Below are 25,635 nucleotides of genomic sequence, written 5' to 3' on the forward strand. Positions count from 1 at the left end.
TTGATCCAAACTACGTTTAGGATAGAACCAGGACTCATGAATTCACCCTACAAAAAAGAGAAGTGAGACAGGGAGAGTCAAACCCATTAGCATGATAATCTTAAAGTTAGTTTATATCTCAACCCTAGCCATTTGTTAATGATTGTTTATATTGTTAAAATGCATGATTAATCTTAGTATCTTAGTCCATTTGCAGAATTATATACAATGTCAGATCATCTATGTGAAGAATTGGTGGATGAAATCTTTCTAAGGTTACCTGTCAAATCCCTCGTCCGTTATAGATCTCTCTCCAAGTATTGGTTTTCATATATTGCTAGCCCAGATTTCATAAAAAGACACAAACTTCTATCTGTGAATACTCCGCTGAAACTCCTCGTCAAGCACTATCCTCTCGACCCAGAGTTCTGGCAAAGTCGTAGTGAATTTGTTTACACATTGTTATCAGAAAACAGATTATCATTGGATTATCAGACAGCTGTAAGCATGGATGTAGCAGAAGGTGATCTCCCATGCAAAGATTTTGAAGTTGTTGGTTCATGTAATGGGATTCTCTGTGTGGTGGACAAGCAAAAGATTTTTACCTTATGGAACCCCTCGATTAGGCGCAAACTAACCATACCTCTGCCCCAACGTTATACGGCAGATACACGTGATCTGCGTGCACTAGGTTTTGGGGTCGACCCAATCACTGATGACTACAAGATTGTGATGATTTCCTACTCTCAAACAGATCCATCGGTTTACTCTATGAAGACAAACACTTGGTCTATTATTGATTCCCCTACCATGCCATTAAAAAAAGTTATGTCAAGGGCGTGTTTGGTCAATGGAACATTGTATTGGGTAGTTGAATGTACGACAACCGAAATATGTATAATGACATTTGATTTGAGTATAAATGTTTGTGGCAAAATTGAGTTTCCGGAACCATGGGATGCAACTAAAAAATTGATGATCATCAAAGATTCCCTAGCTGTGCTTTATACAGAATGTTTAAATGAATGGATTTGGGTGATAGAAGAGAGAAATAATAGTGCTTCTTGGTCTAGGGTTGTTAGCTCGCCTACCTATTCATTTTATGAACCGGTAGGCCGAGTTTTGCAGCTGTCCAATGGTGATTTCCTGCTCCACAAATACAATTTGGGGATCAGTGTTTGTAACCCATTAAGAGGAGAGAGCTCATTTCCCTGCAAATATATTTCTGACGTCATTGACATGGAAACATATGCCGAAAGCCTTGTTTTGCTAGATACAGGAGTTGTTTTCCGGTTAAATCCCTGGTTCGGTAAAAAAAGTTATCCTACTAGCGACAACAGTTTACCTGCTTTGACTCCTGGCTCGAAACATGATGAGTCAAGGCAGAACATGAAAACCCATGTATTTTGTTTTTGCATTTTTATGTGTTTGATCTTGTACTTGATCGTAGTTTTCTGATTTCATGAGAATTCTTTCAGTTAAATTTTTTGTCACCCACTTTCTCTCATTTGTTGATGACAAGTCACGTTTGGGAAAATCTTGAAACTTTGGATTATTGCGAGACTCAGGAGAATAGAAATTAAGATTCCATCATCGACCTCCATTCTTTGTTGTTCAGTGCTTTTTGGATTGTAATCTCAACTCTCTTTTTATTTTCATTCTAGCTCTTAAACATTAAGGGAGTATGTAGTTCCTGGAACCATGGTGTGAAACTAGAAAACTAATGATCATGGGAGATTCATTAGCTGTGCTTTATACAGAAGGTTGGAATGAGTGGATTTGGGTGAGAAATTAAAACTAGTGCTTCTTGGTCCATGCTTGATAAATCGACAACCTGTTCAATATTTCATCAAGGAGTGAGTCGAGTTTTGCAGCTTACTGATGGTGATTTCTTGCTCCATAAATACAAATTGGGGCAGGGGCTCATTGTTTATAATCGAGTAAGGGGAGAGAGCCCATTTCCCACTAGTTATATTTGTAAATTCTATGACATAGAAACGTCCGCCGAAAAAACCTTGTATTGCTAGATAAAGGAGTTGTTTGCAAGGGAAACCAAGCAAAAAACAATTTGCAGGAAACGAAAACTCATGTGCTCTTTCTGGAGTCATCAGTTATGATTTCTTTCATTTTAATTTATTGTCACTAATTAAATATTAATACTTTTATCAAGATTAGCATTCTTTGTTTGAGGTTTGTTTGTGTGTGAAGGAAATCACTGGCCCAAATTCACACAATATATATTAATTTGCAGAAGCAAAGATGGAGAAAAAACTTGCTTTTATTTCTTTCAAAAAAGAGTACATAAAACTATGCTACCTACATTCTATTTATAATACTAAAACAAAAGGCACATGCTAAATGAAGCCACTACTTACTAAATTTTAGAACCACTTCCACGTTCCTGATTATATGCATCTCTTCTACTTTTCTGGTCAACCAAGACCCGTTCTCCACACGTTAACCTCCCACAACTGATGCTTCATGATCCATTCTTCTAACCCGTAACTAGTTTGACCCTACTTGACCCATGACAAACTTGTAACATCAAGATTTATTCCAACAGTGTCGCAAGTCATGATGCAATAGTAATAGAGGTCATGTTTCCATGTAAATGACTCCGAGCAGCTACATATATAAGCTCTAACGCTAGCCCGTATGCAACTAAAAGAAATCCTGTCATAGTCTCATGGCCCGAGTTTCTTACCCTGACTAAAAAGATCTGGATTGAAGTCGTGCATATTTTTGTTATGTAATCTTGCATTTGTCATCTGGTTTGTTTTATAGGCTAGTCGATAACATATACTTTCCATTATTTATAAAACAACAAAGCAGAAAATTTGGATTTTGAGGGGGTTTACTGTATAGTAATAATGTAGCTAAGGAAGCATTTCTAAAATTACATTTTTGCCCTTTTTTTTTGCATTATCTCGTGATTCTTCAAACACCAACCGGAAATGCACGACTACAACTACTTCATCACCACCGTCCAAGTTGCCATCAACATCCCCACCACCGCCAACTCAATTTCCGGCAATGAAGAAAGCCACTTCACACGGTAAACAACCGATGCATAAACACTCACTTCTACAAGCAATTCTATCACAAATTAACACTATTAGAAACAGGGCTATCCTTGACCCGCTTTTTATGACCGTTCGCTAATAGATGACGCGCAAAGTGAGAAGTCATAAAAATACTGTCATAATTTGTAAAATTTGAAGGTTCATGACACGCATTTTTTAGTGTCATAAAAAAAGTAGTGTAACACAGGGCTACAGTGTCTTCTTAATATACAAAATCTCCTTTACTGCTAAAATAGCCCAAAAAACCCCAAAATTGAACGAAATCCTCTTTTCCTCATGGTCACTTCTCAGATCTCAATCCACCACCACCTCACGATCACTTCTCAGACGTCAATCGATTCACCACCACCACATCGTCAATCGATCCGCCACCACCACAACGCTACTTGCTCACCAGCGTCGCTAAATCGAAGCAGATTGTGTTGGATATCAATGGTTCCAGGTTCGTTTCTTCTATTCCTTTGCCATAATCAGTTCCGAAACTCGCTAAATCGATTTGCCCTAATTTTGTCTCACAATCGATTTGCCCTAATTTTTCTTTAATCGATTTGCCCTAATTTATGAAGAGGGCTTCTACCTATGCTTGGTTGGGAAAAGGGTAATGATCCCAAAAGGGACTCACTAAATCTGTTTTGTTATATGCGTTTTCGAGTATATTGTGTTTTAACTTTTAAGTTGCTGTGGATCTCAATTTTTTTGTTTTGTTTTTTTTAATGAGTTGTATTGGATCTGTATTTTATATTGCTAGTAGCTTTTAAATGCTATAACAATAGGTTAGAATCTGTAACTGAAAGTCAGTTAAATTCGAGGCTCTTAAATCCGCTGTCGTGAAACTGATTTTTTGGTGCCATTTTATTGTTTAGACGGTGAACTTAGCTGCGATATGTACACCTGCGGATTACAATACGCGTCCTCTTGACACAATTTACAGCAATTTCATCGATGCGCTCCCTGTGGTATGGCTTATGTTATGTTTGTTTGATGTGTTTGTGTATATCTACCAATATATTGAGAGTTGTTTGATAGAGAGAGTCAGATGTCTGAAAAGGCATTCTATAAAGAGAAAGTAAATAGACTCTGCATATTTTGTTGAGCTGCATGTTTGTGCTTAATTTTTTTCCTCACAGTTGCCTTATTATTTCTTTTATTATGCAAGTCAAGTTAGTTACTTCCGAAGTTGAATTGCTAAAACTTTGTATGCATCTGCAGTTCTACTATGGTGTATTTTTCGCATACATGCGGCTGAGGGAATAGGAGATCAGGAACTTGATTCGGATGAGTGTGTGGCACATCCAGAAAGCCAGGGTTCATGACAATGTCGTATTCATATGTAGCTGGGAACATGTGCAATATATGTAGATAATTATATTAGTATGTAATGTCGTATTCATAACTAATTATCGGTATCTATTTGGACATAGTTATGTAATGAATTGGTGACACATGGTTTTGATATATATTAAATGCGTTAATTTTGTACAATCATCAGGTTTATTTATTGCCAGGTTTATTATGTATATAACTAGGTTTTAAAAAACAGAAAAAATAAAAAAAATTGATTTTATAGGTTATGACACGCAAAAACATATGTCAAAAAAGTGGGTCATAAAGGTTATGACTCTCTACTACGAAGGTCAAAAAGGAGAGTCAAATGTGTGTCATAAGTGCGCGTCATAGACATATGAATGTGGGTCATGAAAATTTATGACTGGTCCTTCTTTGACGCTCTTTTGCGCGTCATTTGACCCCTTTATGACGCGCATTGCACGTTAAGAATAACTATTTTTCTAGTAGTGTAATAAGCATATTAAAAAAATTAAATAACGTAACAACTCAAACCAATGGCCAATACACATACAAATACGCATGTTCAAGTATAAAACTACACATACACACTCAGATTAAAGGTTTAAACGCAACAAATATATTGTTTATGTGTTTATATATCCTACCATTATTACACTATGTATATACAAACACTTATTGGCACCTCAACATGCATTTCAATACTCGTCTATTCGAGAAAACGAAAAAAAAACATGAATTTCCGTCCCTAATTTTTAAAACTACCAACGGATTAGGGACATATTAGGGATGACAATAAACTTCCCGACGCTAATCTATCGCAAAGCTGACATTTAACTTTTTTATAAACTATTAAATTTGTCCGTTGTAAATCCGTGGAGAAACGCTATATTTAGGGACGGATTATCAACGGAATTAGTTGTCATAGCTAATGCGTCCCTAATCTGTTTCAAACTTTTTTATAATGATTTATTTTTGTTTTCGTCTGCAATTCGTTGGTAAACCGTCAAGAATTAGGGACAAATTTTTTTTCCGTTGAAAGTCAGTCCCTAATATGAGTTTTTCTAATAGTGTATGAATATAAATGAGCACCAGCAGCAGAAGATAGAGCACATAATATATAATTGTGAATAGATGTTGCATGATTGATGAATGGGGAGCTTAGAAATCATTGGCTCAAACATGAAAACGAAAACGTATCATGGAAGTGGTTAGAGAGAGAGAGAGAGAGAGAGAGATGAGGGGGGGGGGGGGGTAACACCCTTTTCGTCCCTCAATGGCTAGATAGAAATGAAGTCGGTCATTAGGTGTAATTAATAAGTTTGTGAGTCCATCAGCGAAGATGACCGAAGGCCAAAATTTTGTTGGAGAAGATGAATGGAAGAATGAATTACATTTTCCGTCCCTAAAGTTGGCACGTTTTTCATTTTTAGTCCCCCGGGTGTAACGTTAACGACCAAAATTTAACTCTGTCTAGCCAAAGGACCACGATTGAAAATATTGGCCAAGTTTATGGTCAAAATTGTATTTTTTTCACTTTAGGGATCAAAAGTGAAAAACGTGTCAATTTCAAGGATAAAAAGTGTAATTTACTCAAATGTTTTACACAAGATACTTTTTCAACTCACCAAGTACCCAACAAACACAACATGAAAGGAAAAATTGCAACGAGATTCAAAAATCAATATAAGATACTTTACAATCGCAATAAGATTGTATAAAATCGCAATGAGAAATGGAAAATCACAATAAGATTTTGTAATACTACATCTTTGATTTTTTATTTCGATTTCTCAATTTGCCGTTGCGATTTTCTTTAGCGTCGCGCTTTTCATATTCTCGTTTTGATTTCAAATTCTCATTGCGATTTTCAATTTCTCATTGTGATATTTAATTTTTATAATCATATTTCGATTTTCCATAATCTAATTGCGATTTTCTATAATCTGATTCGAGTTTCCAAAAGCTCATTACGTTTTTGCGAATCGCAATTTTTGCTATCTCATTGCAAGTTTCCAAGGTCTTATTGCAGTTTTATAAATCTCCTAATACCAATATATTGATAGTAGTCCAATGTTTTATGGGTCCTTATAGACTTCGTTAGATAGAGGTTTATAATGTTCTACTTTTTGCTAGAAGATAGTTAAAATTTGGGGAATTTTGTTATTCATGAACAGGATATTGGCCCACATTAGTTTTTAAGGTATCTAGAAAGCCCAACAAATTCCTACCTCAAAACCGCAACAAGGATGTCCATAGGAAATTTGTGGTGACATGGAAGGTGTTTGTAGAAAGAGTATTGATGTGGGTGGTAACATGGAGGATGTCCATCCATGGTTGTTTGTATAGAAGGATGAGGAAAAATGAGGAGAGATAAAGGTAAAAGACAAAAGTTATTTTGGAATTTATTTGGTTGTTTGTAAGAAGGATTGATGTATTATTGTTATGGGTAAAAAGTACTGTTTGTGGGTAAAAAGTGTTTGTGGGAAGGATGGATGAAAATCTGACGTAGTATGTTAATTAGGATGTTTATTAAAAGGATATCCTGAATTGATGCGGATAGTCTAATAAAAAGGTCCGATACTTTGCCCACAAAAGCCACTTTCCCTTCCCTCTGGTGAGTGACTTTACTTATCGCGGATTACTCTTTTGAGATTTTTTTTCTTATATTTATCTTTCTTCTAGATAACCTAGATAACGTTATTCATATATATATATATATATATATAATGATCGATGATGATGATGATTGAGGTTTTCTGTTCTCTGAATAGTTAATAGTATATTGTGTATGCATATAATAACAGGTGAGAAGGCTACGTAGGAAAAATATAATTACTCGATCTTTACAAAATTATAATCTCGAGCCATGATATTTAGTTAATTTGTTTTTAGAATTGACAAACTATTTTACTCCTAAACTACAAGAGTGCTTAAGATAGAACCACGACATGATAATCTTAGTATCTTAGTCCGTTTGCAGACATATATACGATGTCAGCTTATCTTTGTGAAGAATTGACCGATGATATCTTTCTAGGATTACCAGTCAAATCACTCATCCGATTCAGATCTCTCTCCAAGTATTGGTTTTCTCATATTGCTAGCCCGGATTTCATAAAAAGACACAAACTTCGATCTGCAAACACTCCGCTGAAACTCCTCGTCAAGCACTATCCTCTCGACCCAAAGTTCTGGCATAGTCGTAGTAGATTTGTTTATACATTGTTATCGGAAGACAAATTATCATTGGATTATCAGACAGCTCTAAGCATGGATGTAGCAGAACGTGATCTCCCGAGCAAAGATTTTGAAGTTGTTGGTTCATGTAATGGGATTCTCTGTGTGGTGGACAAGCAAAAGATTTTTACCTTATGGAACCCCTCGATTAGGCGCAAACTAACCATACCTCTGCCCCAACGTTATACGGCAGATACACGTGATCTGCGTGCACTAGGTTTTGGGGTCGACCCAATCACTGATGACTACAAGATTGTGATGATTTCCTACTCTCAAACAGATCCATCGGTTTACTCTATGAAGACAAACACTTGGTCTATTATTGATTCCCCTACCATGCCATTAAAAAAAGTTATGTCAAGGGCGTGTTTGGTCAATGGAACATTGTATTGGGTAGTTGAATGTACGACAACCGAAATATGTATAATGACATTTGATTTGAGTATAAATGTTTGTGGCAAAATTGAGTTTCCGGAACCATGGGATGCAACTACAAAATTGATGATCATCAAAGATTCCTTAGCTGTGCTTTATACAGAATGTTTAAATGAATGGATTTGGGTGATAGAAGAGAGAAATAATAGTGCTTCTTGGTCTAGGGTTGTTAGCTCGCCTACCTGTTCATTTTATGAACCAGTAGGCCGAGTTTTGCAGCTGTCCAATGGTGATTTTTTACTCCATAAATACAATTTGGGGCTCACTGTTTGTAACCCAGTAAGAGGAGAGAGCTCATTTCCCTGCAGTTATATTTCTGACATCATTGACATGGAAATATACGCCGAAAGCCTTGTATTGCTAGATAGAGGCGTTGTTTGTAGGTTCAATCCCTGGTTCCTTAAAGAACGATATCCTGGTGGCGACAGTGGTTCACCTAATTTGACTCTTGTCTCGCAAAGCAAGTCCGCTCTTGGGATTAGTCAACTTTTAGGATTCGTCTGCTCTCAAATGGTGACTTTTTTTACATTTTAATGAGTTTGATCGTGTACTTGATCGTAGTTTTCACATTTCATGTGAGTTCTTTCAATTTATTATTTTGTCACCTATGTAACTAAATATTGATAGTTTTATCATGGTTAGTCTCTTTTGTTAAGTTTTGTTTACATGTTGCAAGTCGTGTTGCATAATAATTGTCAAGGTTCCAGGTAAATGACTCTAGCAGCTACATAATCACTCACACTAGCCGGGAAAAGATGTTTATTACCCTGAATAAAAGGATGTGGGTTGAAGTCTTCCATAGGTGTCATGTTCTTTATATACAGTACTACAGAGCAAAATAACAATTGTGCAGTAAGTGAAGTCCAGCCCATTACCACTTTTTCAACCATTCAGTTTTCTTTCCCACACGAACGAAGCTCACTGACTCGTAACCAAAACTCTTGGTCAGCAGAATCTTAAATGTGTTTTGGTGTCGGCCTAACCACTGATAATTACAATATTGTGATGTTCCTACTCTCAAACAGATCCATTGGCTTACTCTATGAAGACAGACTCTTGGTCTCTAATTAATTCCTCTACCATGCTGTTAAATAATGTCATGTGAAGGGCGTGTTTGGTCAATGGAACATTATATATATTATGTGGTTAAACGCACGGAAATTGAACATTATATATATTATGTGGTTAAACGCACGGAAATTGGAGTATAATGACATTTGACTTGAGTACAGATGCATGTTTTTTGGCACAATAGAATCCCCAGAACCATGGTATGTAACTATAAAACTAATACTCGTAATTAAAGATTCATTAGCTGCGCTTTATACAAAACTACAAATCATTCTAATGCCTGGATTTGGGTGAGAATAGAGAAAAATAGTAGCGCTTCTTGGTCTATGGTTGTTAAATCGCTAACCAATTCATATGCTGAAAGCCTTGTATTGCTAGACAGAGGAGTTTTTTGCAAGGGAAACCAACAATGTTTGTGATGTAGAAGCACACATACACTATACTGTAAACACACGAGGCACACATACACATACATATATATTTACTAGGCACATTCTCGCACGATGCGTTGTGATGGAGGTGACGACAGGGGTAGCGGCAGTAATGGCAGTGGTGGAATCAGCGGCTTTGGTGGTGATCGCGGCGGTGGTTGTGACGACAGCGGTAGCGGCCGTAATGGCAGTGGTGGAACCAGCGGCTTTGGTGATGATCGCGGCGGCGGTGGTGGCGGCGCCGCTAGCTGTGAGAGTAGCGGTGTAGTTATTAACGTAAAAATAATTAATGTAAAAGAGGGTAACATAGTTAATTTAAGGATTGAGAAATATATTGTAAAAAATTTCATTAACCGTATTATAAATACTAGTCACATGCTCGCACGATGCGACAATGTGATGATGGTGGCAACGGGTGGTGGTTGTGGCGGTGGATGCGGCATAGTACTGGCGTTATAGTTATTTATGTAAAAGTCATTGAAATAAAAAGAGATATTATAGTTATTTTAAAGGTATACGGATGTATATTGTAAATAATTTGATTAAAGGTATTAAAGGTATATTAGGTGGTGAGACTCAGATTATTATATCATTAAAGCCAATTGTTATGAATAGTGGCACATACTCGCGTGCGCTATTTTATTAGTTGATATTACATCCCGCATTACTATTCAGATTTTGACTTACCGGATTTTGTTCGGTTTTTTTTTCTTGGTTTTTTTCATAGATTTTTTGCATTTTTGTTATCAACTAATATATTAGGTGGTGGCATTGTTCCATTGGTCTATCTTATATCCCGTATCACTATTCGGAATTTGCTATATCCTATTTGAGTTACTTTCTATGTTATTTGTACAGTTTTTTTGTTTTAGTGTTCTTAGCTAATATATTAGAAACTTTTATTCATTATTTTGTATGTGTTCAATATTGCACGAGCATAATACCCGCACGTTGCGGCGTAATTTTGTTTAGAAGTGACAATTTGTTATAAGGGTAGATAGGGTAATTCAGTGTTGTAGTGTACGGAATACCATTTTGAGAACCATATATATAGTGAAAGGGGTTTTTTGGAAGAAAAAAAAAGTATGCTTAATTTTTTAAGACATACCATAAATAAAACTTCAAAATGCTTTATAAGGGAGTATTAATAAGGGATTTTGGTCTTGGCCTTTCAATTAATATATTAAAAACTTTCATTCGACTTTTTTTTTCTCTTTCCTGTTTTCGGTTTTTCTTCCACATAATAAATATATGTATATATATTCGATGTTGTAAACTTTTGAAGTCGTTTGTAATATTGCTTTTAAAATTTATTACCTTTTTCTATATCCATGGCACAACGGTTTTAGTTAAACTATTGAAGGTTCAACGTAAGTCCATTAATAACAAAACTTTATCAATAGGAATTTCAAGACCAGTGGCGCGACCAGCTGTTAAGGAGTTTTTTTTACAAAAAAAAGTCACTTTTATAAAAAAATATAGGTTAGTTTTAATTTATGTTGCAAATATATGAGTTGTTTCTAATAAAAAGTATAACTAGGGTCCCATTGGAAGTTATAAATCGGGTAGTTTGACAAAACTAGCAGTTAGGTGTTAGCTGTAAGCTCATTTGATTATTTTTTTTTACAAAATTAATTGTACTCAAAACTTTTAATATATCTAGCTATTTTATTTAATATATATTTATATGTAGAAAATATTTTATTTATGTATCAACTAGAAAATCCACTCGTACGTTGTTGCTGGATTTTTTTACTAAGTGGCGGACCATAAATTTTATAGTGGAGGGTGTTTGGAAAAAACTTTTGTCGCTTTAACTTGGTATTCTATTAAGGTCCTCAAATTATGTCTGATGAAATAAAAATAACACTTTTTTTTGTTATTTAAATTTGCTAAAAAATTATAACATATAAAAAGTATTATTTTTAGGAAAACCAGACGTATTTCCATCAACAATAACAAACTTCTACTTTTTGTGAACGGAAAATTAATGAATTAAAGGAATTTACTCTATCAATCAAATTCATTAGTCGCTGTAGCATACCTCTAATGTTAAAAGGAAAATTATAAAAGTCAATATATGAATCATGGAAGCATTCGGCTAAAACCTTGACATTTGTTAATTGTCATTGAACCATTAGGTGGTTTTATAAGAAAAATGGGCTAATTCTATTGAAAGTAAAGTAGTAAACCTCTTTTCTTTCACATTTTATTCTTTTCATTAACTCATTTGTAGCACGCACTCTGTCTCTTTCTTTATCTCTCTCTAATAAACCCATTCTTCTAAATGAAATATATCTATGATTATTGCGAGTAAATAATTTAACAACATGAAGTCTTTTTCTTTGATATTGGTATCCACATTATCATCGTAAACAAAATGCACCAATCATTATATCTATTTGGGAAGTTTAAATTCATTTTGCCAACTGAAGATTTTGTTATAGATTTTTGAAGTTGACGTTGGCTAATGTTTCCACCCTACTTTTTTTTATCGACGGTTTTTGGTGTCTATAGTAACGCGGATGGAATATTTAGTTCATCCGTGATTGTTTTAATTGGTAGTTAATGGTGGTTGTTTCTCCTGGTCTGACAGTTATTACAGGTATTTGTTACCGTCTCTCGTTAGGGGGAGAGGAGTCATGTAGAATTTTTTTCCAACCCTCCCAAATCCCACCAATCAAATACCTCCAACTCATTTTTTCTTTCCAACCCTCCCAACCATTTTCAATGGTATTTATCACCTTCTCAACCCTCCCAAATTTTATTTTTTTTATTTTTCATTTAATTTAATCAAACATTATATTTTTTTTTAATAAAAACTAAAATATTTTATTAAAATTAAACTAAACATTACATTAACATAATTAAAAAAAGTACATAACAACATATTAGAAATTTAAATTCTACATAATAATGAAGACAACTAAATCAAACTCGCAACCAATGGTGGCTACATCGCCGGATCGTCAAGATATGATAAGTCTAAAGCCAATATATGCGCCGTGAGATCATATCGGAGCCGATGATGCACGCCCTCGTCCTGTAACTCCCGGTTTGCTTCTAGGTTATAAACTCTTGGCACCGGTGGATCCATAATATGAACCAGTGATATTGCTCGCTCGTTGTCTTCTATGATCATGTTATGTAGTATTGTACACGTAGAGATGACTTTTCTGATTTTCTCTTTTGTCCATAGCCGGAGGGGACAATCCAAAATCTTTCATTTTCCCTTGAGAACACCAAACGCCCGTTCAACATCCTTTCTTGCAGCCTTTTGTAGTCTTAGAAATTTCCTTTTATCTTGTTCCACTGGATGTAGATAAGCTTTAACAAACATAGTCCACCTAGGATAGATTCCATCGGTAAGGTAGTAACCACGCTTGTAATGTCGTCCATTTACGGTAAATGAACTGTCTGGCGCGGATCCATTACGCTTGTTTTGAAACAATGGCGACTGCTACAAAATGTTGACATCGTTGTTCGATCCAGCAGGACCGAAAAACGAGTGCCAAATCCACAAGTCATAGGAAGCAACACGTTCAATCATAATAGTAGGTACCTTGTGATCACCCCTCGTGTATTGCCCTTTTAAGTTTTTAGGGCACATCCTCCATTCGATGTGTGTACAATCAAGACTACCAAGCAATCCTAGAATACGATGTCTTTCTTCATGAGCTTGTGTGATGAGAGCAACGTCATGAGATGTCGGCCTACGTAAGAACTCCTTTTGATATAAAGCGATGACCACATCACAAAAGTACTCCATGCTCTCGCGTCCCGTTCGGGCAGCCATACATAAATACTCGTCATACGCGTCTGAAGGTTCACCCTTAGACAGTTGCTTGATCGCCGATCTGCAGTTTTGAAGAGCGGTGCAACTTTTTTTACCCCGTGTGTCGTATCCCTCTTGAAAGTAACTAAATCTAGCTTCAATATCACCAACAATCTTCAAAAACAACCTTTAAGCTTGCTCATGCGAAAACGATGACGAAAAAATGGTTCGTCAAACTTTGAGTCTTCAACGAAGTAGTCACGCATTAGTATCACGTGAGCTTCTTCTCGGTCTCGATCGATATATCTACGAGTGTCGGAAGAGGTGCCGGTATTTTCAAGCTCGGCGTACACTTGTTTAAAAAACTCAAAAGTAATCCCCGTAGACGAATCGTCTAACTCCGGCAGAACACAAAATGAAGAAGATGAGGAAGAGAAATCCAGTTTTTTTTTTTTATTAAAGTGGTATTTTTTTTGGTAAAAGTGTGTGAAGATATGTTTTTGTTTGGTGATATTAATTTTTGGTTAAAAATGAAGTGTGTATATATAGGTAAAGATTAGGGGAATTTTTATCTTTTATTTTAATAGATTCAACGGTCAAAACTAGCCATGGCCCACTTCCCCACGCTCTCATACGCTCCCCCCAACGTTCGAAATCCTCCAAGCTGCAACTGGCTTTTAACCCGTCCACATTCAGCCCACACCGCAGGGATGGCGGTGGTGTTCCTTCAACGGGTTGGTCAACCCTGCGGCCATGCTGCTCCCACTACTGTCCCCCTTACGGCAGCTATTATAGATGTTTATGACGGTTTTAGTTACGGCGATAATGTTTGAATCTTGAAACGAGATCCACTTGCCCACTTGGATGAAAAAGATTGTGTGAGGTTATGTCATAATCTGGTTTTTGTAGTTTTTTACTTAGAGTTTTTTTTATATGGACAACCTTATTCATTTAGTACCACAATTATTAGAATGAAATTTGTTTAGATATTTTGTGAGTTATTTTTGTTTGCAAAGATTTTATCCAATCTATGCTTAAGAAACATCTGATTTTTTTTTTATCCTGTATCATTCAATTATTAATAAGTAGCAAAAGTAGAAATGGAAGAAAAGTATATGTATTTCATTTATGTAGAAAATGAAGGAGAAAATCAAGAAGTAAAAGAATTCAAAAAAGAAGATCAAGAAGTAAAAGAATTCAGGAGAAGATAAAGGACCAAGATAATGAAAGGAAAAACAAAAAGTGATTTTATAAATAATTATTATTATTAAGAGGCAAATGTAAGCAAAGTTATAAGTTTGTGGCTAAAAAAAGAAGTCTTAAAGATAAATGGTAAATCAGGAAAGACAAAAAGTTAATGCCCAAAAAAGTAAACTAAAGGTAAGTTGTAAGAAAAATAAAAAATAAAAATAAAATAAAATAAAACTAAATTGACTATAACTAAAGTTACTTTAGTTAATAATTTCAAACAACTTATACAAGAAATTTGATACTATCAAAATAATGTTTATACTCAAATTTAATTTTGAAAAAAAATAATAATAGTTCCATTAAAAAACACGTTACTAAATATCTAATTATATTCATTGTTATCATAACTAGTCATTTTTATTGTTATTTATTATTTTAATAAAAATATAAATTGGTATTGTCTATCGGTCCATTTCTCTAACTGATGCTGGAGTATATAGTATATATGTTAGATTGGTATTGTATATCGGTCGCCCAATTTAATAAAAGGGCGTGAGTTTGTTTATTTATTATATGTTTTTTCTTTGCCTTATACTTGAAACAAATATTTTCATTCTTTCAATCGTTTTTGGCTTTTTAGAATTTATTATAAAAGTTAATATAGTTTTTCGCCTTCATTTGTTTTTTATTTTCTACAATGATTTGTCTAGTATTTTCGATTTCTTTTTTGATTCGCAGTTTCACATATTATAGTATAATAATGTGTTTTGCTTCCTTTTCTTCCTGTTTTGTCGCATTTTCATTTGTTTTTTTTCCAATTAATCATATATAGTTGCCACATGATTAATATTCGGGTTTTTTTTTATTTCTTCAACTATTCATATAATTGGTCATATAATGATTGTTATATCTTTGTACACGATAATACATTTTCAGCAACACACACATTAGATAAGAAACAAACACAATGCGTCACCTGTTTGTATAAGGATTGTAAAAGCAACGTTATGTCTCTCGGGGCAACACCTAGATAACATAACAAGTTATATACTATAAATGCCATATTAATGAGATTATTACAAGTGTTTCTATTTGTTAAGATCAAAATTGAGCATGTATCTATTTGTTCTAGAACTACCCGTTTCATCAATTTTTTTAATGTACTAAATAATTAAAAACTTAATATTTTCAGTCAGATTTCATGTTCTTTTTCTGACTTAATAAACAAAAAACTGTTAATTACCTACTTTTTACTTAATACATACAAACATTAGTATAATGACTGGAAAACAAAAACAAAAGGCCCTAATACATATAATTATTTTTTTGAGTTAAGATACCTAGACTTGAACCATAGAAACTTGACTTTGACCTTAGATTTTGATTCGTTTGTATTTGAAAATTGAAGTATTTAGTAAGGTTGATTTAAAATGAAATAGTTTATGATCATAATAGAGCCGGCCTATTATCGGTGATAAGCTATTACGTTTTAAATTGAGCTTACTAAATATGGAGATTACCGAATGCGAATGTTTGAGGTGTTAGAGACTAAGTCATGAATGAAATGTGATATTTATAGACTTCTTGAATTTTGTAGTATGGATTCATCTCAAGGTGAAGATGGATCAAATCGTGATAAAACAAGAGTATAGTGAATGAAGTGATAGTTGAACGAGAAGATATAACCCGTGACTTTATAAGTGAACAAATAGGGAAGGCTTTGGATAATTTTTCTCCATTTATTATCAAGAAATTAAATGAAACTCTAGAAGGAGCAATGAGTGATTCCATTGCTCATAAAACAAAAGAAGAAGTGGCTTCATCAGTGCAAGAAGAATTTGATAAACGTTTTCCTAAAGATCAAGCACCGGAAATTCAAACTCATGAAGTTCAAGTGAAACCAACAATGGAAAAGCCTTATGACCTAAAGAATTTCACCATTGCTAAACCACCCAAGTACAATGTGGACCCGGACCCTAATGTAAGTACTAGATGGTTGAATGAAATTGAGGGAGCATTCCGTATTACAAAGACTCCCTCGGAAGATAAAACTCTTTATGGGTCAAGTATGTTGGTGGATCGAGCTAAGTTGTGTAGGATAGTGAAATGGTGAAGTAAGGAGAAGATGCTATGATAAAGATGGATTGGGCCTATTTCAAAGTGGTTATTTTAAGGAGTTTAGATCCGAGGCCGATGTGACTCAACTTAGAAGCGAGTTTATGAATGACTCCCAAGGAAGTATGAATGTGAATGAATTCCGGGTGCGATTTCTTGATAAAGCCCAAAAATGTCCCGAATATTTGAAGGATGACAAATTGTAGAAAGAACACTTTTATCGAAAGCTTCGCAAGAGTATTCGGGAAAAGATTACTCTATTGCAAGTTGATTCATTTACTCAATTAGTGGATGTGGCGAGATGGCATGAAGTTGAACAAGGTATGCCAGATGAAGACTCTTCGAAGAGGAAGGTGGAACAAGGTATGCTCAGGGAGTAGCTCTTCTAGGAGAAATGTTCCTACTTGTACAAATTGTGGAAAACATCATTCTGGATTTTGCCGTTTACCTTCTAAAAAGGGGTGCTTTAATTGTGGCCAACCGGGTCACATTAGCCGAGATTGTAAAGTTGCTCCAAGGAAGCCTACTGTGTGCTTTAATTGTTTCAACGAAGGGCACATGAAAAGTGCTTGCCCATTGTTGTCGGAGGAGGAAAGACAAACGGAGGTAAGAACAGTGAATGAGAAGAAGGTAGCAAAAAAATTAGGAACTCCTAAGGGAAGATCATTCCAAATCTCAGTGGCCCAAGCAAAGGCAACACCCGATGTGGTTTCAGGTACCTTTCTTGTTTATGATACTCCCGCTAAAGTTTTATTTGATTCGGGAGCAAACCGTTCCTTTGTAGCCACCCGATTCACTAAATGTATTCATTTACAATTATCTTTCCTTGAATCCCCTTTGTTAGTGGAAGTAGCGGGGGACCAAACTTATGTGATTAAGAATGTGTATCTAGATTGTAAATTGACTATAAATTTTGAAAACTTTAAAGCCAACCTTATTCCTATGAGTTTAGGAGAATTCGATGTGATTTTGGGAATGGATTGGCTCGGTCAACATAAGGCAAAGATTTGTTGTATTGATAAAAGTGTTCATTTTAAGGCTCCTAACGGTAAAGATATGATCATATATGGTGAAAGGAATCAAGATTCGTTACCGTTGTGTACTTATGCCCGAGCTTCTCGACTTATTTCTCGTGGATGTAAAGGCTTTCTTGCTCATGTTGTTGATCCTATTAAGGAATCTAAATCCTTATCCGAAATTCCGGTTGTCAATGAATTTGTTGATGTTTTTCCCGTTGTCAATCTAAATCCTTTCTTGCTCGTCGAGTTATTTTGATTGCTTGGTTAGAAGCAATTGTTTCTATGACGGGTACGGTAGGAAGTAATTGATAGTTAATAAGGGTTAACAGGTTAATGGTTGGGTACAATCAATAGACATAATTGTTATCTAAATAACTAAAACAATTAATTGGCTAGGAAAGTTATGAAAGGCGTCTTGGGGTACCGGTCTTAGTAATGGAACTAGTTAATTAAGGGAATTTAATAAAGTAACGAACTTGACGGGTACGGGGTGAGTCTTTGTTAGTTCTCGGTTGTAAAATCAACATAATTGAATTGTTTCTTCAAATATATGCAACCTAAATAATGTGTATCATGGAGTCGAAGTGGATGATCTTCTCATCTTATTTGATTTAAAACAAATCTCTTACGATAAATTCTACGGAATTTCTAACTCTTTCAATCAACTAACTTTCAATTTAAAATCAAGATGACGTGGTGTCTTTAAAAACCAAACTCTTTTTAAATTACTTAAAACTCACTAACTCTTATTAGTCTCCGTGGAATGAACCTTTACTTACTTCAATCTATATTACATACGAACGGGTCCACTGCCCGATTGTGTGTGGTAAACGATTCGGAGTATTTATAGGAATTTAATTTAACTAGATTTTCACACATCAACACTCTTCTTCATCAGAAATTCCTTCACGAAAAACTTTCTTTCATACCTTTCTAATCAGAGAATCTTGAGATGCCTTCACAGGCTTAGTTTTTTTCATAGACAACTTCAACAACATCAGCCTCAACATCTTCAGTACCAGCGATCTCATCATTAGAAATGATTTGATCTAAATCAACTTCTTGATCATTTGGAAGATTTTCATCATTGAAAATCGCAGGCAGATCATCCATAGAAGTGGATACCTTATCAAATTCTTCAGCTTCAGCATTCTGCCCATTTTTAGAATCTTGAGCACTCTCAGAAGTATGAGACTCCCCCTGAATTGTTACTACACCTTGAGCTTGAGGTGTTGTAGAAAATGGCATCTCACGGCTCCCAGGTGCATTAGGATCATTGTCTCCATCATCACGACGAGGATTATCAGTTCTACAAGAATGAGTAGGCACATCACTCCCCCTAGATGCCTTTTTCGTATACAATCCAGCGATCAATATCTGGACCAAATTCCGTAAGACTGTAACTTCAAGTTGCAACTCGGAAACATCAGTCTCAAGCTGAGTAATACGTTGAGCATTAGTTATCTCAGTAACATTGGGTAATGAAGAAGGCCTCAGGGGAGAATGCATAGAAGTTGTGGTGTCAGAATCAGAAAACGGCATTGAAGAAGCCACAATAGATGTAACAGGAGATAAATACACCAAAGTATTCTGACGAGCCGTAGCTTTAGACCGTTTGCCGACACGCAACTTTGCAATTACTTTCCCAAAAGATTTGTCAAGTTCAGCAAGTTCGGCAGAAGTAGGTCGATACTCAAAACCATCATCATCATCATCAACATCATCAGAAGCTGTCATCTTACGTTTTCCAACTGGCGACATAAAATCACTTTGCCCAACATCATCAGCAGGAATAAAAACATCATTCGAAACAGAAGAAAAAACTGAACAAGATACTATCTCAGCACATGAAGTAGATAGCATCCCATTAGACGGTCCACCACCAGTGCCACTTGAACCAGGAGTAGAAAAAGCAATATTAGCAAATCCACCATCAGCAGCCCAACGTGTCTGTAATGTTTCAAAATCCCAACCTCCCCCAGAAGGAGGTGTATCTAGTTGCAGATCATCAAATAGACCTCCAGGCGACATGTCTATCCCAGTAAACTCAGGAAGAGGCCCTTTGAGCAAATTATCAATCAACTCACCGATCGGAAGGTCTTCATTCGGCTGTACAATTGCAGCAATAGAAGAACTAAGCATAGCATTTTTCGGTACTTGAACAGTAGTTTGAACAACAACATCATCTAGCCAACCATCAGCACACGGTTCTACATAATGCTCATTAATCAAATCACCAAACAACGGTGTTCGCCAACGTTCAGCAGCAACACCGTTACCCTTAATCTCATGCATGCTATTAAAAATTCGTACCCCGCCAATTTGAAACACCGATAATAGATTACCTTCAGGTTCCAAGGTTGGCAGTCTAAAAGAAATAATTGCTGCAACAAATCTCGGATAAAGTAAAAACTTACTATCCCGTGGATTAGCAGCCATGCTACGAAAATTCTCCCACAAAAATTTAGCCAAGCCAAACTGTGTGTTATAAGTGAGTGCAATCATCAAAGAAAACTCCCGCGCATTCAAAGTTTCTAGGGACTGCTTCTGACCGAAACAGGAAACAATAACATGAGCGAAAAAACGCCACCGTTCAAAGAAACCATGTTTCTTGATACCCTTGTTCTTAGGAATCGAAGAAAGATATCCCATTCTATCTGCAGCACCACTTCGCAAAGTCGAAGGAAAATCAATCCGTGCATCAAACTGAGCCGCATCTCCAAGCTGTAGTGCTTTACTCATCTGATCCATAGTGAATGTCAACACTTGATCCCGAATCCTAGCTTGAAAATATGGGTGCTCCCCAACAGAATGATAAGTAACAGTTTCCCAAAAGTCCCTAATAAAGCGCTCATATACAATCGGGCGCATGGATATCAAATGAGAAATCCGAGAACGGCGAAGAAGTTGCAGCAATGGATGATACTCAACGGGAGTCGAGTCATCCGTATCCAGAATATATGCAGCATTATGAGTAGTAATAAACTTAATCGGACCTTCAGCCGGACCTTCAGCCACTGGAAAACAAACATACGAACAAAAACCAAAATACACAAAAGAAAATATAAGTGAAAAGATATCATATAATTCTTTAAAACACATAGTGCATAAAAAAATTATCATTCAAGTATATATAGATAGCATTTAAAACAATTTTAAAAAAATGAAGTATAAGTGTAATTTAAAATGATTAATAGTATAACCACTTAAATACGTGACACTTAAGAAGGTTAAACGATAAACAAAGTAAAAAAAATTTATCTCAAATTAACTCAGTAATTATCTAAAAATTGCATACTTAATAAATAACCGTGCCAATAATGCAAAGCTGACAAAGTTTCTAGTCCAAATCATACCCAATAATTAACTAGAAAATTTCAACAAGCTTACGGAAAAATCACTTGCTTAAGTCATTATAGAACACACTAAAATCAAAAAATCTTCCAAGATTTAAACTTAAATTACAGTCGGCCAAAATATTTTCTCAAATCATATGCAAGAATGGTCTTAAAAATATTTACATGCTAACACCATAAACTTAAGTATTTCTATACCCCGATAAACAAATAAATTGAAAATGCTAAAAAGCTTACGTAACCACAAAAACCTGCATCTTGTCATGATTGTGTCTTACAAGTCATACCCGTAAAGTTCCAAAATAAGGTGGCAAACTAAACACATATCATCATGGCCAAAGGTAAGAAAATGCTAGAGCCCATAAATAACAAATCTTAAGTCTCGATCATAGAGAAATGGACCTTAAGATCAACGTTTTCTAGCATAAGTCTACATAAACTAAAAACTAAGAATCAAGACTTAAATCATTTATTATAACCAAAAACTCTAACCATGGCAGTTATATCAATCTTTGAACATGCAAAATTCGAAGTCGATGTACAATACATAACCAAGTCCATATTGACAATTAACAATAATAGAATCAATTCGAATTTGGAAACGCCTTAGTTGGTCGAAACTAAAATAGGACAAGCTCGACTCTACAAACTATTAAGCCATACAGATCGAAGAAATATACAGGTTGACAAACCATATTAAATCGCATATATGAACAAGTTACAAATCGAACAAAACATGGAGAGGTCGAACGCAACTTATAATATCAAGATCGAGCTTAACTAATATCACCATAATCAAATTCATATCAGCCCCAAGTAGACTTAATCTATACTAAACTTAAAGAAACTTAGTTCAGCAACAAGATTAATAGTGACTTGGACTATGCGTAAGACTGTGAACGATGAACTAAAAATCAATGACTTAGATCAGTTACCATAAATTCTAACCATGTCAGATTTAGCAAAATTCGATGTCGACATACAATAAAGAACCAAGTCCAAATTGACCATTCGTACCTTAAAAGACTCTAATTCAACCTTAAGATGATCACAACTAAAACTTGGTCACAAAAGGAATCTGGCCACAAGATGCATCTCACAGCAAGCCTTAATCTTGTTTTAATAAATGTATGCATTATTAAAAAAAATCTAGACACATGATCTTTCAAGTTCAAAAGTATACAATGAGTTTGATAAACTAAACACACGCAAAACTTGAGCAGCCATGAACAAATCCATTGATAATTATCGAGCATGTAATTAAATCAAATAAACATAAATTTGACGAGCCACGGATTATCAAATTTCATGCATGAACAAGTTATCACACTACGCATTATCAAATTGCAAGTACATCACATACAAGAAACAAAAAATGCAAATGCGACAAGCCATATAACGGTCGTACGCGACCCATGAACAGCCAAACAATCTCAACTCGTCAGGCCACAAATCGACATACATCAATATAACAATGAGCCTAATGAGGAACCTACACTACAGAAGAAACAAGTAGCTCACCACCAAATTCATCTAGTGTTAAGAAAAATAAGCAGCACAAAGATGATGCACAATAAAGCAATGCACGTGTGTGGAGCAATGTAAATAAAACTAATATTACAGTATTAGTTAAAGTTTGTTAATATTAGTTGGAGTTTGTTAGAGGTTGTTAGAATTTGTTAGAGTTTGTTAGAGGTATTTAAACAGTTAATTATATAGATATAGGAATTATATCTATACGTACTTTGTATATATAAAGTTGATCTACAAGTCATTGTAATTAGATTTTGATGATCAATACAAAATATTTCCCAAACTCTCTCAATATCTCGATATAGTATCAGAGCATTTCACATCAAAATCTCACATAATCCGCCATTAATCCTTCAATTTCACCTTCAATCCATCATCAATTTCTCAAATCCACCTTCTATCCGCCATCAATTTCTCAAATCCACCTTCAATCCGCCATTAATTTCTCAAATCCACTTTCAATCCGCCATCAATTTTCTCAAATTCACCTGAGTTTAAAGAAATTTCAAAATCCTGCAATAACCGCCATTAAAATCAATCAAAGGAACTTGGAAATTAGGTCAAAATGCCAGAAATAGGAGAAACAGCAGGAAATCAATCAGGAGCAGCTGAGGATGTGAACTCCACTACTCATCCACTCTACTTTCATTCAAATGATCATCCAGGTTTAATTTTGATCTCTAAGAAACTAATTGGATCTGAAAATTTTAGTCCATGGAAAAGATCCTTGTCAATTGCTTTAAGTGCTAAGAATAAACTGAAAATTGTGAAAGGTGAATATGAGGTGCCTGAAACTGGTTCTACCCTAAGGCCTCATTGGGAAAGGGCAAATGACATGTTAATATCATGGATTCTAAACACAGTATCTGAAGAAATTAGCAATAATCTGAGTTTTGTTGATAATGTGTCTGCACTATGGAAGGAATTGAAAGATCACTATGAACAACTAGATGGCCATAGGATTTATCAACTTAGCAATGAAATTGTTGAACTGAAACAAGGAAACACTTCTATGGAAGTCTATTATCACAAACTGAAACAAGGAAACACTTCTATGGAAGGCTTTAGAAGCACCACATGCATGTACTTGCAAATGTACTTGTGAAAATGGCAAGACAAATGGTGAAAGGGACCAAAGGAAAAGACTCATTCAATTTCTGATGGGACCAGATGAGAGCTACATAAATATCAGGGGACAAATCTTGTTAATGCAGCCATTACCACAAACATCAAAAGCATATTCAATGTTAAGACAAGAAGAGAAACAGAGAATTACTCACAAACCAACACATCTGACCATGCCAACTGCACTAAATACCATGAATAAATCCACCTATAATTAGCAAAAGGTTAATAATCCACAAGTCAAGGTTGCAATACAAGGAATTCAAATGAATGAAAGGAGGACCACTTTCAAGACAGGGATAATATGTTCTAGCTGCAATAGGGAAGGTCACTACAAGTCTGAATGTTACAGGATTGTTGGTTATCCTGTTGGGCATCCTCTGCATAACAAGTTTCAACCACTGCAGAAACCAAATCAGCACAAACAACATGCTTACTACAACAAAGGAAGAACTGTCAATCTGGCCATGACAGAAGAAGACACCCCTCTGCAACAATCTGAATCTGCAACCCATGCAAGAATGGACCAACTTCAAAACCAGTTGAATCAAGTCCTGTTAATGTTGCAGAATAACAATGGTACCTTAACTCACTCAGATATCCATCAAGCCACAATGGCAGGTATAAGACTTGTCCTTGCTGCTCATATTTCCATTGCTTTAGGTGTCTGGATAACAGATAGTGGTGCAACTGACCATATTTGCAATAAATTGTCACTTATGCACAGCATAAAGAAAATGAACAGAACCCATATATGTGACCATTCCTGATGGTAGTAGTGTCCTTGTCACTTTCATTGGCTCAATCTATATCAATGAGGACCTTACACTACATGATGTGTTCTACATACCAACATTCACCTATAACCTCATTTCTATGAGTAAAATCCTTTACACCACACACTCTGCAGTTATTTTCACTGCTAATAGCTGCATTTTTCAGGTTCATAAAGGCTCCACCACTCATGCAAAATTCTGTGGAGGACTCTATATCTTACCCATCCAATCTCCAAAATCCAATCTCATTCGATCTGCAGCTCTGACCAGCACTAGTGATGTAGCAACATGGCATGCCAGGCTGGGTTACTCATCTTTTCCTGTCATCAAACAAATCAAAAATATTTCTTTTTCTACCTCTTGTAATCAATTGAATAAATGTGTTGTATGTCCTTTAGCTAAGCAGCATGTTCTTCCTTTTAGTCTGAGTGATTCTTATGCAAAATCTTTGTTTGACCTTGTTCATATGGATTCTTGGGGTCCATATAGGCATCCAACTGTGAATAAATGTACCTATTTTCTCACCATTGTTGATGATCACTCAAGGGCCACCTGGACCTATCTTCTTCCCACCAAAACTCATGTCACCACTACTATCAAAGCATTCTATCAATATGTACTAAATCATTTTGGAAAATCCATCAAAACTGTCAGAAGTGACAATGGTCTTGAATTTGTTAACTCTTAACTAAACAGTTTCTTTCAATCTGTTGGTATTCTTCATCAAACCTCTTGTCCATACACTCCTCAGCAAAATGCTAGAGTTGAGAGAAAACATAGACAACTCCTTGAAATGGCAAGATCAATTCAATTCCAGGCCAATTTTCCTACACACCTTTGGGGTTACTGTATTTTAGCAGCCACTTACTTAATAAATAGACTGCCTTCCACTATACTACAACACAAAAGTCCTTTTGAGATTCTCTACAACAAACCTCCTATTCTCACTCATCTAAGAATCATTGGTTATCAAGCTTATGCCTATCATCACACCACTGATACATTTGCACCAGGGGCAACACCATGTGCTTTACTTGGTTACCCCCATAACCAAAAGGGTTATCTTTTATATGATCTCACAACTCACAAAGTTTTCTCAAGCCGAAATGTTACTTTTGATGAAACAAAATTTCCTTTCAAAACAGTTTCCAAACCATCACCACCGCCTCAATCTTTCATTGATATCACTTATACTCCTTCA

At 35.4% G+C, this 25,635-nt stretch overlaps 5 protein-coding genes and 1 long non-coding RNA gene across 6 annotated transcripts; 5 read left to right on the forward strand and 1 right to left on the reverse strand.

Moving 5' to 3' along the window:
* The first annotated feature begins 207 nt into the window (after window positions 1–207).
* LOC122604621 (F-box/kelch-repeat protein At3g23880-like) lies at window positions 208–1,437 on the forward strand. The gene has a single exon (XM_043777527.1). It carries the CDS (start codon window positions 208–210, stop codon window positions 1,435–1,437), a length of 1,230 nt encoding a protein of 409 aa, XP_043633462.1.
* A 1,840-nt stretch (window positions 1,438–3,277) lies between these two features.
* Window positions 3,278–4,544, forward strand: LOC122586139. Its single transcript, XR_006321879.1, has 3 exons — window positions 3,278–3,504; window positions 3,926–4,018; window positions 4,272–4,544. It is a non-coding gene; the product is annotated as an uncharacterized LOC122586139 (long non-coding RNA).
* Window positions 4,545–7,361: 2,817 nt separating this feature from the next.
* LOC122604710 (F-box/kelch-repeat protein At3g23880-like) lies at window positions 7,362–8,576 on the forward strand. Its single transcript, XM_043777607.1, has one exon. It carries the CDS (start codon window positions 7,362–7,364, stop codon window positions 8,574–8,576), a length of 1,215 nt encoding a protein of 404 aa, XP_043633542.1.
* Window positions 8,577–9,616: 1,040 nt separating this feature from the next.
* LOC122604801 (serine, glycine and glutamine-rich protein-like) lies at window positions 9,617–10,003 on the forward strand. Its single transcript, XM_043777692.1, has one exon. The coding sequence runs from the start codon at window positions 9,617–9,619 to the stop codon at window positions 10,001–10,003; it is 387 nt and encodes a 128-aa protein (XP_043633627.1).
* A 2,764-nt stretch (window positions 10,004–12,767) lies between these two features.
* On the reverse strand, window positions 12,768–13,340 carry LOC122604893. Its single transcript, XM_043777779.1, has 2 exons — window positions 13,107–13,340; window positions 12,768–13,004 (listed from the first exon to the last, which is right to left on the reverse strand). The coding sequence occupies exons 1-2, from the start codon at window positions 13,338–13,340 to the stop codon at window positions 12,768–12,770; spliced, it is 471 nt and encodes a 156-aa protein (XP_043633714.1).
* A 2,947-nt stretch (window positions 13,341–16,287) lies between these two features.
* On the forward strand, window positions 16,288–17,900 carry LOC122604984. The gene is made up of 2 exons (XM_043777873.1): window positions 16,288–16,491; window positions 16,914–17,900. The coding sequence occupies exons 1-2, from the start codon at window positions 16,288–16,290 to the stop codon at window positions 17,898–17,900; spliced, it is 1,191 nt and encodes a 396-aa protein (XP_043633808.1).
* Window positions 17,901–25,635: the final 7,735 nt, after the last annotated feature.

Source organism: Erigeron canadensis, chromosome 1 (genome assembly GCF_010389155.1).
Source record: "Erigeron canadensis isolate Cc75 chromosome 1, C_canadensis_v1, whole genome shotgun sequence".
NCBI classification, from domain to species: domain Eukaryota; kingdom Viridiplantae; phylum Streptophyta; class Magnoliopsida; order Asterales; family Asteraceae; genus Erigeron; species Erigeron canadensis.

Coding starts and splice junctions, on each gene's coding strand:
- LOC122604621 (XM_043777527.1), top strand. CDS start 208: ATGTCAGATCATCTATGTGAAGAATTGGTGGATGAAATCTTTCTAAGG.
- LOC122604710 (XM_043777607.1), top strand. CDS start 7,362: ATGTCAGCTTATCTTTGTGAAGAATTGACCGATGATATCTTTCTAGGA.
- LOC122604801 (XM_043777692.1), top strand. CDS start 9,617: ATGCGTTGTGATGGAGGTGACGACAGGGGTAGCGGCAGTAATGGCAGT.
- LOC122604893 (XM_043777779.1), bottom strand. CDS start 13,340: ATGGCTGCCCGAACGGGACGCGAGAGCATGGAGTACTTTTGTGATGTG. Junction 13,005..13,106: donor ACACGAGGGGTGATCACAAG/GTACCTACTATT, acceptor AACATTTTGTAG/CAGTCGCCATTGTTTCAAAA.
- LOC122604984 (XM_043777873.1), top strand. CDS start 16,288: ATGAGTGATTCCATTGCTCATAAAACAAAAGAAGAAGTGGCTTCATCA. Junction 16,492..16,913: donor ATGTGGACCCGGACCCTAAT/GTAAGTACTAGA, acceptor TTACTCAATTAG/TGGATGTGGCGAGATGGCAT.